Below are 14441 nucleotides of genomic sequence, written 5' to 3' on the forward strand. Positions count from 1 at the left end.
TTGGCGCAATCACTTTAGGAAACTGTTTGGCATTATTTAATAAAGTTAACATGCACATTCAAGCCAGCAATTCTACTCCTAAATATGTACCTTAGAGAAACTCCTGCAAGGTACAAGAGTGCTGATTCGACATTGTTCTTATTAGCAAAAACTGGAAACCCAAATGTCCATTAACAGTAGAATGGGCAAACTGAGACATCATCCTACAACAAATATCTATTCAACAATGAAAATACTGTGCTACATTTATATTTAAATGTCATCTAAAAAAAGTGAAAACCTATTTCACATTTAAAAGACATGAGCACTAAAACTCCTTTTAGATAAGGACTTAAAACAAATACATCCTAAGATAAATATACATACACAGGTATTTTTTCTTTCTGTATGTTTCATGAAGCTAATTGTTTCATGTGCAGAGAAAAACAGGAACCACAGCTCACCACTAGATGACAGACTTGTGCCTAACAGAATTCTATGAAAGGGCACCATGTTCCATCTAGAATATATTAATAGCAGAAATCAGCCTGAAGAATGAAAACAGGAAAAGAAAAAGGACTGGATAGGGCAGGGGTTGGGTATACCACAGCCCACAGGCCAAATGGCCCATTACCATTTTTATAAATGAAGTTTTATGGGAACATGGCCACACTCATTTGTTTAGCTATTGTCTATGGCTGCATCCACTCTCTAAAACCAGTGGCTATGACAGAAACCATATGGCTGGCAGATCTTAAAATATTTATTATCTGGATTTTTACAGAAAAGCTCACCAACTTCTAGCACCAAGAAAGAAGTGAGCCCCAAAATCAATAAGAACAAGAGTTTTTAAAAATAAAAATCTAGCATTTCCTAAATACTACTGACGTGATTATAAAAATTAGCAAGACACTGTGTTGTACACCTAAAACTAATGTATGTCAACTATAATTAAAAATAAATTTTAAAAAAATTAGCAAATCATTGAAAACATTAAATCTCCTCAAAACTAGCTGTTCTTCACTAAAGGTTTTGCAAATTGTAAAATGTCACATAAAATGTATCAACTGTGTCTTCTAGGACAATAAACAAAGAAGAGTCAGCCCCTTTTCAAAATCTCCTGATATTTAAATTCAGATGTTATTCAAATCCTTGAAAAATTATTGAGGTTACAACTCTTGGCTTTTCTGTCTGGCCACTCCACAACCTCTAACAGAGAAGATGACTGGAAGTAAGGCAACTTAGTCCTTTTTCTTGCTTTATAGCACTAACTCTAAAAAGTTTGCAGAAAAACTTGAAATTTAAGAACGTTCTAAATCTCATTTTCTTAATCCATTTCTAAGTATTATATTTTTATTGTCACATATGCTTTGAGCATTACCTAAGATCAATTCTACTAGCATTTTAAAATATCTATTTTGACAGGTGACAGGAGTTCAGATTTTTACTCAGCCTGTTGACATTTTTACAATCTATACTTCTAAAAGTTCATTATTCCATGATACATATTTGCTCTTATTTTTCCAAGTAGGTGCCTTTTTACAATTTGAACAGTAATAAAAACAGGCAGCTTATTTCCAATTTGGCCTTTTGGGAGAAATGTGTCTAGCTGATAAACATGCCTCTACATGGTCATTCTTTTCCTCGCTGACTTACAAAACAGTTGAGTACAACTAAATTAGGTCAACAGTAGAAAAGTCAGTTAGTTTTCCTGTTGACTAGTGAAGCTCAAAACACAGAAAGCTTTCCTGTCTAGAATCTCAAATAGCTCACACAAAATTGCTCTTACCTGAAGAAACACTCTCTTTGGCTTTGGACTGGCAGGATTGGAGCTATATGGGAAAAAAGTTCCACTGCAAACAAGGAGGAATGTAATTGTACATACCAAAGTTAAAGTCAGCATGGTTTTTTTTGTGCTTTTGGCAAGGTAGATGAAGTTAATCTAAAACACACACAAAAATAGAAAAATTACCATTGGCAAAAAGGTGATTTTAACTGACAATTTTATAACAGGTATTACCCAACAAATAATGGGGAAAATTTATCAGCATGTACTAACATATTCCAACATTCAGTAAACAAAGCACTAATTATAAGGGATTTCTATCACAAGTCAAAACCTAGATAAGTGAGAGATGCCACCACTTGCCATGATGATGCCTTTTCAACAGGCAGCCAGACAAGAAGGAAAAAGGAAATTGAAACAGTGTCTCTGATTAGCTGAAAAAGAGACTATAAGATATTGATCCATCCACAAACCATGAACTTATTTTCTTTCATTTTATATGAATGTCCTCTTAACACTGCATAGTGGACTATTTAATCACCAAAACATCATGACATCGGGCTTTTATTAAAGAACCTGAGGTAAGCTTTTAGGTGTAAGAAGGCCTATTTCAATAAAATTCAAATTTCATTCAATGCTTTTATAATGTGCCACATATGCACTGTGGTTCAATTCTCCACTACCCAAGGAGGATGGGCTCACTCTTTTAATAATCCATTTTCTTTAACACTGCTACACAAAAGAAAATAAGAATATAACCCACAGCATCAAAGAGCAGCAGAGCTATTTAACATAATGAAAATTAAATGAGGTTTTAAAGTATTCCGAGAGGCATTCTCCAAGAGCTTTCCTAATAAAATATAATTTAGAAGATAATATACTTTAATATTCTTTCTCGTGGTTTCTAGGATGTCATGCTTTGGAGTCATTTTTAATTTCCACAGTGAATTTTCAAGAGTTCATTTTGAATCCTTCCATATGGAACAATTGAAAGGCCCCACATTTTGATCATCTTTTATGAGCACAATAGCTTTCATTACTGACTATGATTTAAATACACTGGGCGGGGGGAGTCCAGTTTATAATGTAGCTGACTCTAGATTAGAACCTAATCTACGTATGACAAAACTCCACCATCTGCTTTAATCCTAACAACAGAAACCTATCTAACATGTGCAGAGGATGTAAAGGCTTAATATCAAAACTAAAATAAGTAAACCCTGAAGGCAACAAAGAACATTTTAGAATTTTCCATTCATCCTTGCAAATACCAGTAAAGACTTAATCATTAATTTAAAGGTAAAATGGCTGGAATGCTCAGATTTCTTTTAGGACTAGTACAGCTGACCTCTAACAATACTGTGCATAGACCTCCATCGATAATGCTGACCATGCATGTGGTATTCTTACCGGCTGTCTCTAGATCCTAACCTCCACACAAGCTGCCCTTTACTATACGAATATCATCTCCATGGATGGAGGAAAGAACTATAATAAAGTCATAACTTTTTCTATTTGGTCCCCTAGCCTCAAATCTCAGAGCGTGCCTATGGGTATTCAGTAAGTACTCCTCATTCTCAGGATTCCAATGAAAAGAGCCACACCACACAGACATGCCTCTGCTGGAGGGGCCGGAGTCCTGAGTCCCAGAGAGTGTTGATACCATGCCAAGGGTAGGTCCCTGCCTGGACCTCACTCTTACAAACGGGGGTCTAGCTGTCAACTCTGCATCATGTCTTTTCTTCCCTCTGGAGAGTCCCACAAAAAAGAAGCAGGGAGGACAAAGGTAGGATTCTCCCTCTAAGGGCAGAACATTGATAAAGCAAAATGACAAGCCTGTGATATGTCTTCATTACTTGCTAAATTAAAGGCATTTTGGGTTTCATAGTGTACGCCACTCAAGGAGAAAAACTCAATTAATGAACTTTGCTTGTGCTAGCAGCAAGGTAGTTGACTGATGACGGAAAAAGCCTCATCATAATTAGTCTTCCCTCACTAGCTTGAACAGCAGTAATAAACTATGTATTTATTAACACTGGCCTCTAATTATTAAGTTCAAAACACACTATTCAGAATCATTCTAAAAATTTACCGCCAAGAAAACTGTACCAGTTCTCACTTGGTATGCATTCTACAAACTGACATTCTGAAAAGTTATCTGAAAAGGTGTAATCAAAAGATTTGGGAATATGAGGAGGCAAAAAGAACCACCACAAAAATCCCATTTTATATTTCCTTACCATTCTGAATCCACAATATGCACACCCATTCACTATTTCTTTTGCTTAAGAATATCTCAATAAATTATAAGCAACACTATTTCATAGAACAGTAAGGCTAAACTCATCACATATTTATATAAAAAAATGGAGAAGAAAATTTGTATAAAAAGTTTTTTCCTTACAAAATAGGAGGAGAGAATCATCGTACAACCAGCCAAAATGGAAGCCAGGACAACATCAGGTGGGATTTCCGAGCCGCTTCTCCCAAGGATCGGGGTAAACATCTCAAATACCGCCCAGATGAGATACAGTGCATAAAGATAAGGAATAAACATCCCCAGAAGGTAAAAGGCAATAAATTTTCCTTGGGCACCTAGGGAAAAAGAAATTCTACAGTCAAATTTTTATAGTACCAGCGTACTTTGGCACCTAACAGAAATTAGGTTAGATGTGACTCTTGCTCTTCTGGTACACATTATCTAGTGAGATAGAACTCTTTCACTCAGAGAAGGTAAAGTACAAATAATAATTATACAAAACACATAAGTAATGTATTAGTATGTGTTCATAAATGTGAGAATGAAACAGGGTATAAGGTATGAGACAAAAATCTGTGTGATCTGAAAAAAAAAATTTAGAGGGTCTACCCAAAAAGATCAAAAAAAGAAATAGTCCCTGGAAGACTTATCTTATATATTTTAAGGTATTTTCCTATTTGTATGAAAATCAAGAATATCCTACCACGCTGCTTAAAGTCCTTGTGCATGCAAAGCTTTGTGAGCAAAGGAAACGCCACCCAGACAGCACTAATAAATGCTGAGCAAAGTCCTTGATAAGTGAGAACTGTAAGAGAACCACAATGCACAAACAGCGAGATGTCAAAAAATACTTCTCCCAGGTAGTGGTCATTGGCATTCTGAAATAAAGAAAAATACATAAGTTGTCTTATTTATGGGCCATTTATAAAGATATTCTATTGTAATATAATTTCCGCTACTCTGAAGAGCTACATTTTGTTTTAAGCAGGGTCTATACTTTAAACACTGACAAAGCTACCTCCTATCATATAGCAGTAACTTCGAACTGCTAAATAGGAAAGGGGAATTCAATAAGATGGATAAAAACACCATTACTTATACATAATCTGTGATTTTCCTCCACCAGGCTATAAGTAACCTTTGGAAATGTTCTAAAGTAGAGGAAAGGAGCCTCCTAAAACATTCACCTCCGTAAGCTCTTCTACTTAAGCAATTTACAAAGAATTATCAGGCACACTAGAAAAATGGCCTGTGTAGAACAGTGCAGTCATATAAGAACTCTTTAATTAGCATTTTACATTGTGTTAGTTATAAGTAATCTAGAGGTGATTTAAAGTATATGGGAATATGAACATAGGTTATGTGCAAATAATATGCCGATTTATATAAAGGACTTGAATGTGTGAGGATTTTGGTGTCTGAGGAGATCAGGGAACCAATTTCCCAGAGATACTAGGAGATGCGGTATCGCCTGCTTGCAGCGTCACCAACAGCACACCTGGAAAAAGTGCAGAACCCTTAGAGCACATAGCCATCTAGGGTTTTGCATGATTCCTGAGTGTTTTCTAGGCCAACTGGTTTTGTAGTGCCACTCTGCCCCCCCGGCCTGGATTTCTGGTGTTTTCACATTATAAAATTTGATGAATATTTTTTGAGCTTTGAAGTCTGAGCATTCCTATGTAGCACCTTGATCTCTTCAGAAGAAAGTTGCCATATGAACTTAATAAATTTTAACATCAGAACTAGTGGTTTTATTAATGAAAACATGAAAGATATTTCAGTACAGAAAAACTAAAATGGAATAGATATACTTTAGTTATTCTCTTCTCTGCCTTCTCACTTCTGTGTATAGTTCAGGGCATGTTTGTTTTAAGGAACCCCACTACTTCGAGAACTCAAAACAAGAACATGTTTTCAAAACAGATCAAAATTCATTTGACAAACCCCCGTGAGCAACGAAAGACAGGCTATAGTTAAATACTTAAGATGTTCATCAGTGTTAATCAAGAGGCATGATCTTTAAAAATGAGGAAAATAATTCTTAGGATTCAATTTGAAGCTGAATGTCACGCGGATATTTAAATACAGAGATCTCAGCAATGAAGACTATAATAACTGAAAATATGTTTGGCATTAAGTTTCCAGATTGTACCCAAAGATGAAATAAACATGCCTCAAATCCGGTTCCCTTCTCCCTATCTCTGTTGATCCCTCCCACTTCTACCCATTCCAATCCATTCTATACATTGTTATGAGTTTTCGTACTAAATTACAAATTGTCTCACTATCCTGCTTTGAAAATTTTAATGGTGTCCCCATTAATTTTTAGGGTCATGCTCCAACTTTTACCCTGCCCTACTTTTCCAGTTATTGTGCTGTCACCTTGTCTTTACCACACCAAACTGTTTATTGACTGTGATCCAAACACGTCTTGTACATTACCACCTTTGACTGCCCATCAACCTGTTCTCTATGTGACACACTTCTACTCATGCTTCAAAATTCCAGTTCAAATGTCACCACTTCCCTCATGAAGCCTTCCTGATTTCCATAAACGAAGCTCCTCTCTCCTGGCCCTATAATCCTATAGCACTCATACATCACTCTGTTTTGTTTCATCCCAATATACTGTAACAACTATGGTTTCCCCATTTTTCCAAATGAAACTGTGAGCTCCTCAAAGAAAGAGATCACATCCTTATGAATCTCTGTATCACTAGGCCTTAGCATGATATTCAAAGAACATTTGCGAAATGAAAACACATTACTCTTTCCATTGCGCTTTCAGCCCAAAGTTTTATGATTGGACAAGTGAAATTAGTCAAAGTAAATGGAATTTTACTAAGGATTCCTGTCTCTACCTGCCATCCCCTCCCACCCACCCACCATAGCAACAACAGTCAGCCACATTCTGGTCACATACTGTTGCACTGAGAATAAGATGTGAAATTGAGCCTCATGGTGTAATTTTTTGGAAACTGAAGCCATTAAGATACAAGTATGAGCTCAACCATAAATGGATGGCTAACCTCTAAGAATCTTTCTTTAATAAGTACTGCAAACATGGAAGGGCTCCTCAGATCATCTCCCAACATTAACTGAAACTGAGATTCAGGTACCAAAGACATCCTTGTGAAAGGATGCTGGAGTTTAGTCTTCCATGTCTCCCTTCTAATCCCTAGCAAAACAAACAAAAAACAGCTGTGTACTGGCTGTCTGGAAAATAACAGAGCTAAGGAAGGTTTTCCCTTTAACTCACTTAGAAAATCAGAAACCATGGCTTACTCTCACTGTTATTTTCAGTCCCATTATTTCAACCCTAATTCTAATTTTATTTTTATCAAATAAATGTACAGAGTTGAAACCATAACAAAATGGCAATATTGCCTAAATCAGCATAAATCATTCTGGAACTCTTTCTCCCCTTTCTTTTTCCCATACCAATGTGTCTTTGACCCCCAGACCATATATGCATGCTGTCAGAATCTACATAAGCAACACATAGATTTTAAAAAATGAAGGAAACTGAAGGGAAAACTTTAAATTCAACTTTAAGTGCAACATTCTTTCAGGCAGCAAATACTTATGCATTGTAATGCTATGTGTCAGACACTGCCTGTGCACAGGGAATAACAAACAAAATAATCCCTGCCCTCATGAAGTTTACAATTCAGTAGAGAACAGTTATTCAAATATAAATTACTGGGTGAGCCAGGGAGGGCTAGTAGATTCAAAAGAACAGTTACAAAAACTGAGGCAGATTCAGCAGAGGCCCAAAGGCTGTGCTAACAAGCTTTGCTGTTACCATGCCAAACACTATTTACAGCTTTATAATCTCATTTGAAATCTTTAAGAAAACCCTCAGAATAGGAAGCCTTTTGGAAATTTAACACGGTTCTGGGAGCCAGTCTTCTATAACCACGTCCAACAATTTTTCATAGCTCAGAAGACCAAACATAGTGATGCACTGCATAATGACGTTTCAGTCACTGACAGACCACACAGACATACGATGGTGGTCCCATAACATTACAATGGAGCTGAAAATTCCTGTTGCCTTGAGACAGTCAGTCACAACACATTACTCACCTGTTTGTGGTGATGTTGATGTAAACAAACCTACTGCACAGTCAGTCTATAAAAGTATATCACGTACAATTACAGGAATAGGCTTTACCATATAGGTTTATGTAAGTACACTCTGTGATATTCACACAATGATGAAATCACATGATGAAAATGCATTTTTCAGAAGTATCCCATTGTTAGGCAGTGCATGACTATACAATGAATCTCACTTGAATTTGTCTTTAATCCTTGAAGGCAGCAAAAAGAAATCAATCAATAAGCCTAACACTTACCACATAATAATATCTTTTTGCGAGGCTATGTATGAATATTATTTTGGCTACAGCTGCAGTTCCATAAAGACAAACGGAGACATAGAAGTGGTTATACCATGAGAGAGACTGTCCAATCAGAGAGATGAACACTGCTATGATGAGAACGGTCACCAGGCTAGTGAACCAGCTTATTAGAGTGATGCCAAGTCCACAGAAGAAGTCCTTTGTGTAGTTAGCTGCTAATGAAGAGAAAATACAAAGTAAAATCACATTTATCGAAAAATTTCATAACCAGTAAGTAGAGTTAAAGGGGCAAAAGTTAAAACAGAAAATTCACCACTGTAACTAAAAGGTATCAAAATGTCCTAGGGGTAAGTTTTGTTAAATACTAGAGCAGGGAAGGTATCAATGAATAATACTTAGGTAACATTTACTGAGAGTCTGTGGGTACTAAAGAATCAAAACATAAGTCTTCCAGGAATAGTTTAGATATATTCCTGACTGAGAAAGTGGGCAGTCTTAATCTTCATCACCTTTGGGATGCTTTGTGTATTGAAATGTTTAAGGTGCTGCTAAACATTTTATCTTGTAACAGCACATACCAACTTAGGTTATAAAACATTTCAAGCAGAAAGAGACCAATTTAAGCAAAAGAAGTTCATTCATACTTCAGAATAGTATGTTATTGGTCTGTAGTGTGGACAAGATGTTGTAATGGGATTTTTCTCTAAAAGTCAATCTGTACAAACCATTTTCAATAGCTCCTATGTTGTACTTCAGTGGAGTACATTAAGTACATAAAAATTGCCTGCTTCATCAAAAGTATTATGAGCATATTAATCTAATCATTTAGAAATGTCTTAAAGTATAAATCAAATATTATTTTTATTCGGACTTTTAACTTCTTGGAAAGATAAGCAAACTGACTAAAAATCTTCAGCCAAATTCTATATCCATGCTAGTATTGCAGTTTTAGGGAAAAATACTTACTCTTATGTTTGGGCTGCAACAATTTTTTGCCCAGGTACAAAACAACAGCCATTACCACCATGTAGTTAATTATTGAGCCAACACGAGATGGGTAGGCAATGACAAATAGGCCGAGTACATCAAAGAAGACCATGTTCCCATGTTGATACTTAGAAGAAGAAACCAACATATCAGATGTGGCTAGATATTTAAGAACTGCTAAAATGTTGTCACCTATTAGTAAAGAAAAGAAAGATAACAAAGTTGAACAAACCATCCACTGTTTGAGTAAAGAAATACCTAGAAAGAATATAAAGAGAAATAGCTTTCTATCATCCTATTGCTCTCCCTGACTTTTCTTACCAAATTTCTCATATAAGGCCCATGCCCCTACTCCATTTCCTCCCCACTTGGGAATTCGGCCAACTGGCCTTCATCCTTTCCCTACTATTGGAAGGAACTATTCTGTGATCAATTGTACCCTCACTGTTGACAAACCCAACGGCTGTTTCTTAGTCCCTATTCATTTGATATATATCTAATTTAGCAGACCCTGCTCTAGACACCAAAAATTCAGTGGTGAACCTAGAGACAACGGCCTCTCATGAAGCTCAAAGACACCAAATGAGTTATTAACTTGTGTTATGAATAAGGAATGTCAATTACAGAATTACAGTTCAGTAAAAAAAAAATAAGGAAAGGTATTAGAGTTCCCTGGGAACAAGTCATGGGCAATTAATGGATTTGAAAAGGCAAGGAAGCAACCCTGAGGAAGTGATATTTATCACTAAAGGATGAATAGGAGCTAGCTACAATGGCAGAGATTGTCGAGACTGAGGGAACAGTGTAGATAAAGGCCCTGAGGAGGGAAAGTTCCAAATACAGAAATGAAAGTCATGAATGAGGAGAGATATGATTCAGAAATGAAGCTGGAGAACAAGGAGAGTCATTAGCAGGCAGAACCCAACACTTTAGAGGTTTATAATATTTGTTATATCAATGAATGAATGAATTTGACCTTATAATAGCAGCAATAAGAAGACTTGCATGATTGGCATTTCTTCTTGCTTTTCATCCCATCCTTGACTTTCTTTTCTTTTCACTTAAGACACCACACTGTCTTACCATGAGATTTCTTTCATGACTTCTCTGTCTGCCTTAAATGTGTTTCCCCAAATCTCAAGTTTAGTCCTTAGCTTTGCTTCACTCTTCCAAAACACATTTCCATTCTCTATACTTTTGTGGTATTCTCTATGCTTTTAGTTCCCAAACCCAAATACCAAGTTTGACTAAGAGCTCTAACACTGCATCTATATTTTCATCTGGTTGGGTCACAGATCCCATCTATGACAGAATTCACAGTCTCCTCCCCTCTCCATTACTGAGGCTTTATACTTTGCAATCGTCTTTGCTGCCATCCTCTCTGATTCATCCCTTCTATCTAACCTGTCAAGTCTTGTTGAATTTACATCTATCTAATCTAATGTTCCATTGTTCCCTTTTCCTTTCTATCTTTTGTCAACACCATAATCTAGGCTCTCGCCACTCTCCATCATCCATTCCACACGTCATTAACAGACTAACAGCATTTAAATCATCATTTATTCAAGTACTCAGCCCTTTAATGATTGCTTATTTCTACAGCATCTTCTTGCTGCTTTTTAAAGCCTTCTATGAATTACCCCATACACTTCTACTTCATTTCCCTCTATTTCTGAAAATACGACTTCCATTTAGATTGTAGTCTGACAATTCTACTCACCAACAGCACACACACACACACCCCACACACTCAGAAACACACCCTACCTATGCTGTGCTCTTACTTGGAATATACTCTCCACTTGGCCAAACCCTACCAACTCTTTAAGGCTCAGCATCTGACTTACCTCCCCTGATTACTCCAGATCCCTCTGGAAAGCACTTTAACTCCCTTGCCCCTGTGTTATCCTGATACCTGTCCTATAACCCTCTCAATTACCCTCACTACCCAACCTTGATTGATGCAACTTTTTTATACCTGGGCAAGCTGCCCAAATGTGCTGGTGCCCCTCCAATGTATAGCTTCCATTTTAGCTACACTCTCATCACTCAGCAATCTTACCATAACCCTGGCTCAACACCTTTCCAATTCCTCGCAATGAACAATCTATGGTCTTAATTGCTAAACTAGACTTCAAGGCTAAAATGCAAGCCCTCTTATCTTTAACTCCAAAGACCCAGCTCATTCACGCCACATGCTGCCTCCCTAATGCAAAGGCCACAGACTATTAATAGGTTTATAGGTCATCCCTAATAGTCTATCTTACCATATATGAAAAGTCTAAATTAGAATACCAACCTGCTCTCTGAATGGAATCTGTTAGAATTCTGTCCGCTGTGTCATACTTGGTGTGATAAATATATCCATTCTCAATAAAAGCTAAGTCTATTCCTAAGACAAACAGGGGGAAAAAAAAGTCATTTTGCTTTAAAGATCAACTTTGCTCTAGGCCTATTTGTTTAATATACTAAATTCCTAAAAGACAAAATGTCAAAGCAGTGGCATGACTGCTTTGTCACATTTATGGATGAATGATGTAAATTCTCTTCTAAATTCTATAGCTATGGTACATAATTCAATACATAATGACTGAGGAAGTATACTACTACACAGGGAAGCATTACAAGTCACATGCCAAGGAGTAGGAATACCGAGATTGGGAGGTCGTCAAAACTTTGCCATCTACATACTTGCCAAGCCAGAGCCAAATTTTAACTTCAAATAAGCTGTACAAGCCACCGAGGGTGTGGGCAAAGCAAAATAACAATGAAAATCAAAGACTCCTGAAGAATCTATTACCATCTTTTGGGAATGAACTGCTAAATAGTTCTCCTCTGTTCTTCTGTCACACTGTGGGGTAAGATGACATGTTCTAGAAAAGGCAAGTATTTCAACCAAAGTGGAGTTTAAAAGAAAAGGAAAATATCAGGAATTTAGTTTCGATGAGTCAGAATACACAGCACTCACATACACAATTTGCTCTCAGAAAATGCTGTTTACTCACAAACTTCCAAAAAGTAAAATCTGACTTTAATTAAGCATTGTCACACTATAGCCCATAACAACTGACAAAATACCTGGAATGTTCCCAAAATCCCTGTAGATACGGAAGTCAGTATCTGAAGGAATGATTCCACTCTGAAAAACCTCCTGAGCCACCACAGAAGCAAAAGGGTGTTTAGCTGCTGAAACATAAGCTTGGACCAACCAAGGATTTTCAGGACCTGAAATGAAACATGACAATATAAAGTTAATCTGGTAATTTTTAAAACATATTGATTTTTTAACACAACTAAAAGTGTTACTGTGGTGGTGTGGAAAGAAAGGTCCAGTGTTTTTTTTTTTTCGATTTTTTTTCCCCATATTTCCCAACATTTCTCCGATAAATGTTTAACTTTTAGAATAAAAATAACGTTTCAGAAAACAAACTTATTTTTAATTACAAAATAACAGCACAAAAGTTTAATTTAAAAAAATATGAATCACTCTAAAGTCCATCATCCTAAAATAACTATTATCATTTTTGCATCTTCGAGATTCTTTACAATGTATGAATGTGTGTATGTAGCTGTACTCATAAGGTATAACGTACTCTGTACATTAGTCTTGCATTTAATATTGTATTAAATGCATTGTCCTACATTGCTAGATATTACAGTGGTCATTTTAATTAACTACATAACATTTCACTGAATATACCATAAAGTTCCTTATTACTATTGTTTATAATTTTTTTATCATTATTAATAATTCTGCACTAATACCTTCATGCATACATGGTTTTTTTCAAATGTGGGAGTTTTTTCTTTAGGATAGGAAGACAAATTATATTATTGTTTCCAATTACTCACTCCTCCCTCTCATGGAACTTGTAATGAAATGCCTTCCTGTGAGAGTACCACATATACTTTCTCACCCTGTTAACTGCAGGCTTGGCCACATGAATTGTTTTGGCCAACAAATTGTGAATGGGAGAGAAATGAACCTCAACCAAGAAGACTTTTAAAAACCATCGCGTCATCCATCCCTCTTGTTAATTTTGGTCATGAGATCAATACACCCCTGATGGGGCTTCTCCTTCAACCTGGATCCCAGGATGAATAAGACACATGAAACATAATAACCATGGACCATAAATACAGTTATCCAGGAACCAAAATGTAACATGAGCAAGAAATAAGCCTTTGCTTTTGTAACTGAGATTCAGAGGTTGCTTTTTATAACAAAATTTAGCAAAGAGTTGACTGATATAGACAGATCAAGTCATTTCATTTCAGAAAATCTAAGAATATTAACCCTTTAATAAATTTATCAACAGATAAACTGCTTTCCTACAGGAAAAAATGGCCATAAAAGAGGAGGAGACAGAGGAGTGGAGAAACACTATAGAACCAGTTATGCAAGTGACCCAGATACTGACTGTAGTTACCAAACACGGATCTGAAAATAATTATGATTATTATGTATAAAAACACAGATAACGAGAATTTAATCAGACAAGTGCAATCTATTTTTAAAGAGTCAAATGGAAACTCTAGAACTGAAAAATGTAACAATTGATGTTAAGGATTTTAATAGATGGTTGAATAACAAAGCGAAACACAGCAGAAGAAGGGATTATAGATGAACAGAATTAAACACAAAAAGAAAAAAAGGATGGAAAGTATAGAAATGAGTATATCAGCCATGTGGGATAGAGTAAAAAGGTCTAATATATAACTGACTAACTGAAGTCCCATAAGGAGAGAAGACAGAATAGAGCAGAAGCAATGTTTAAAGAGAAAAGGGCTAATAATTTTCCACAGAAAACATCAAGCTGTGAATTCAAAAAGGTCTACAAACCCCAAACAGGATAAATAGAAAGAAAAAACATACTCAGCACCAAGATCTTTGCTTCTGAATACCATTATACACTAAAATAACCAGGTCTCCTTAGAGAAATGGCTAGTTCCAGAACTAGGGCTAGGAAAGCAGAAGTCAGAACATCTTGTACCAGAGAGTAAAGAAGTGCTCAAAGGAATATGTCGGAGATGTCAAAAGGACGCAGGCACTAGTTGAAGG

At 36.3% G+C, this 14441-nt stretch overlaps 1 protein-coding gene across 2 annotated transcripts in view; it reads right to left on the reverse strand.

Annotated features, from left to right (window-relative positions):
• Positions 1–14441, reverse strand: part of ERMP1 (endoplasmic reticulum metallopeptidase 1) — a 42786-nt gene that overhangs the window by 13694 nt on the left and 14651 nt on the right. The window contains exons 5-11 of one of the 2 annotated variants that reach the window (XM_016138370.2): positions 12458–12604; positions 11679–11771; positions 9359–9571; positions 8387–8604; positions 4729–4903; positions 4170–4360; positions 1769–1921 (exon numbers count right to left, since the gene is read on the reverse strand). In XM_016138370.2, coding sequence (XP_015993856.2) covers positions 1769–1921; positions 4170–4360; positions 4729–4903; positions 8387–8604; positions 9359–9571; positions 11679–11771; positions 12458–12604 — 1190 coding nt within the window. Of the gene's footprint in view, positions 1–1768; positions 1922–4169; positions 4361–4728; positions 4904–8386; positions 8608–9358; positions 9572–11678; positions 11772–12457; positions 12605–14441 lie in introns of both variants that reach the window. The other variant, XM_016138369.2, reaches the window with a different exon arrangement.

The sequence above is a fragment of the Rousettus aegyptiacus genome, unplaced genomic scaffold (assembly GCF_014176215.1).
Source record: "Rousettus aegyptiacus isolate mRouAeg1 unplaced genomic scaffold, mRouAeg1.p scaffold_m13_p_3, whole genome shotgun sequence".
Lineage (NCBI taxonomy): Eukaryota > Metazoa > Chordata > Mammalia > Chiroptera > Pteropodidae > Rousettus > Rousettus aegyptiacus.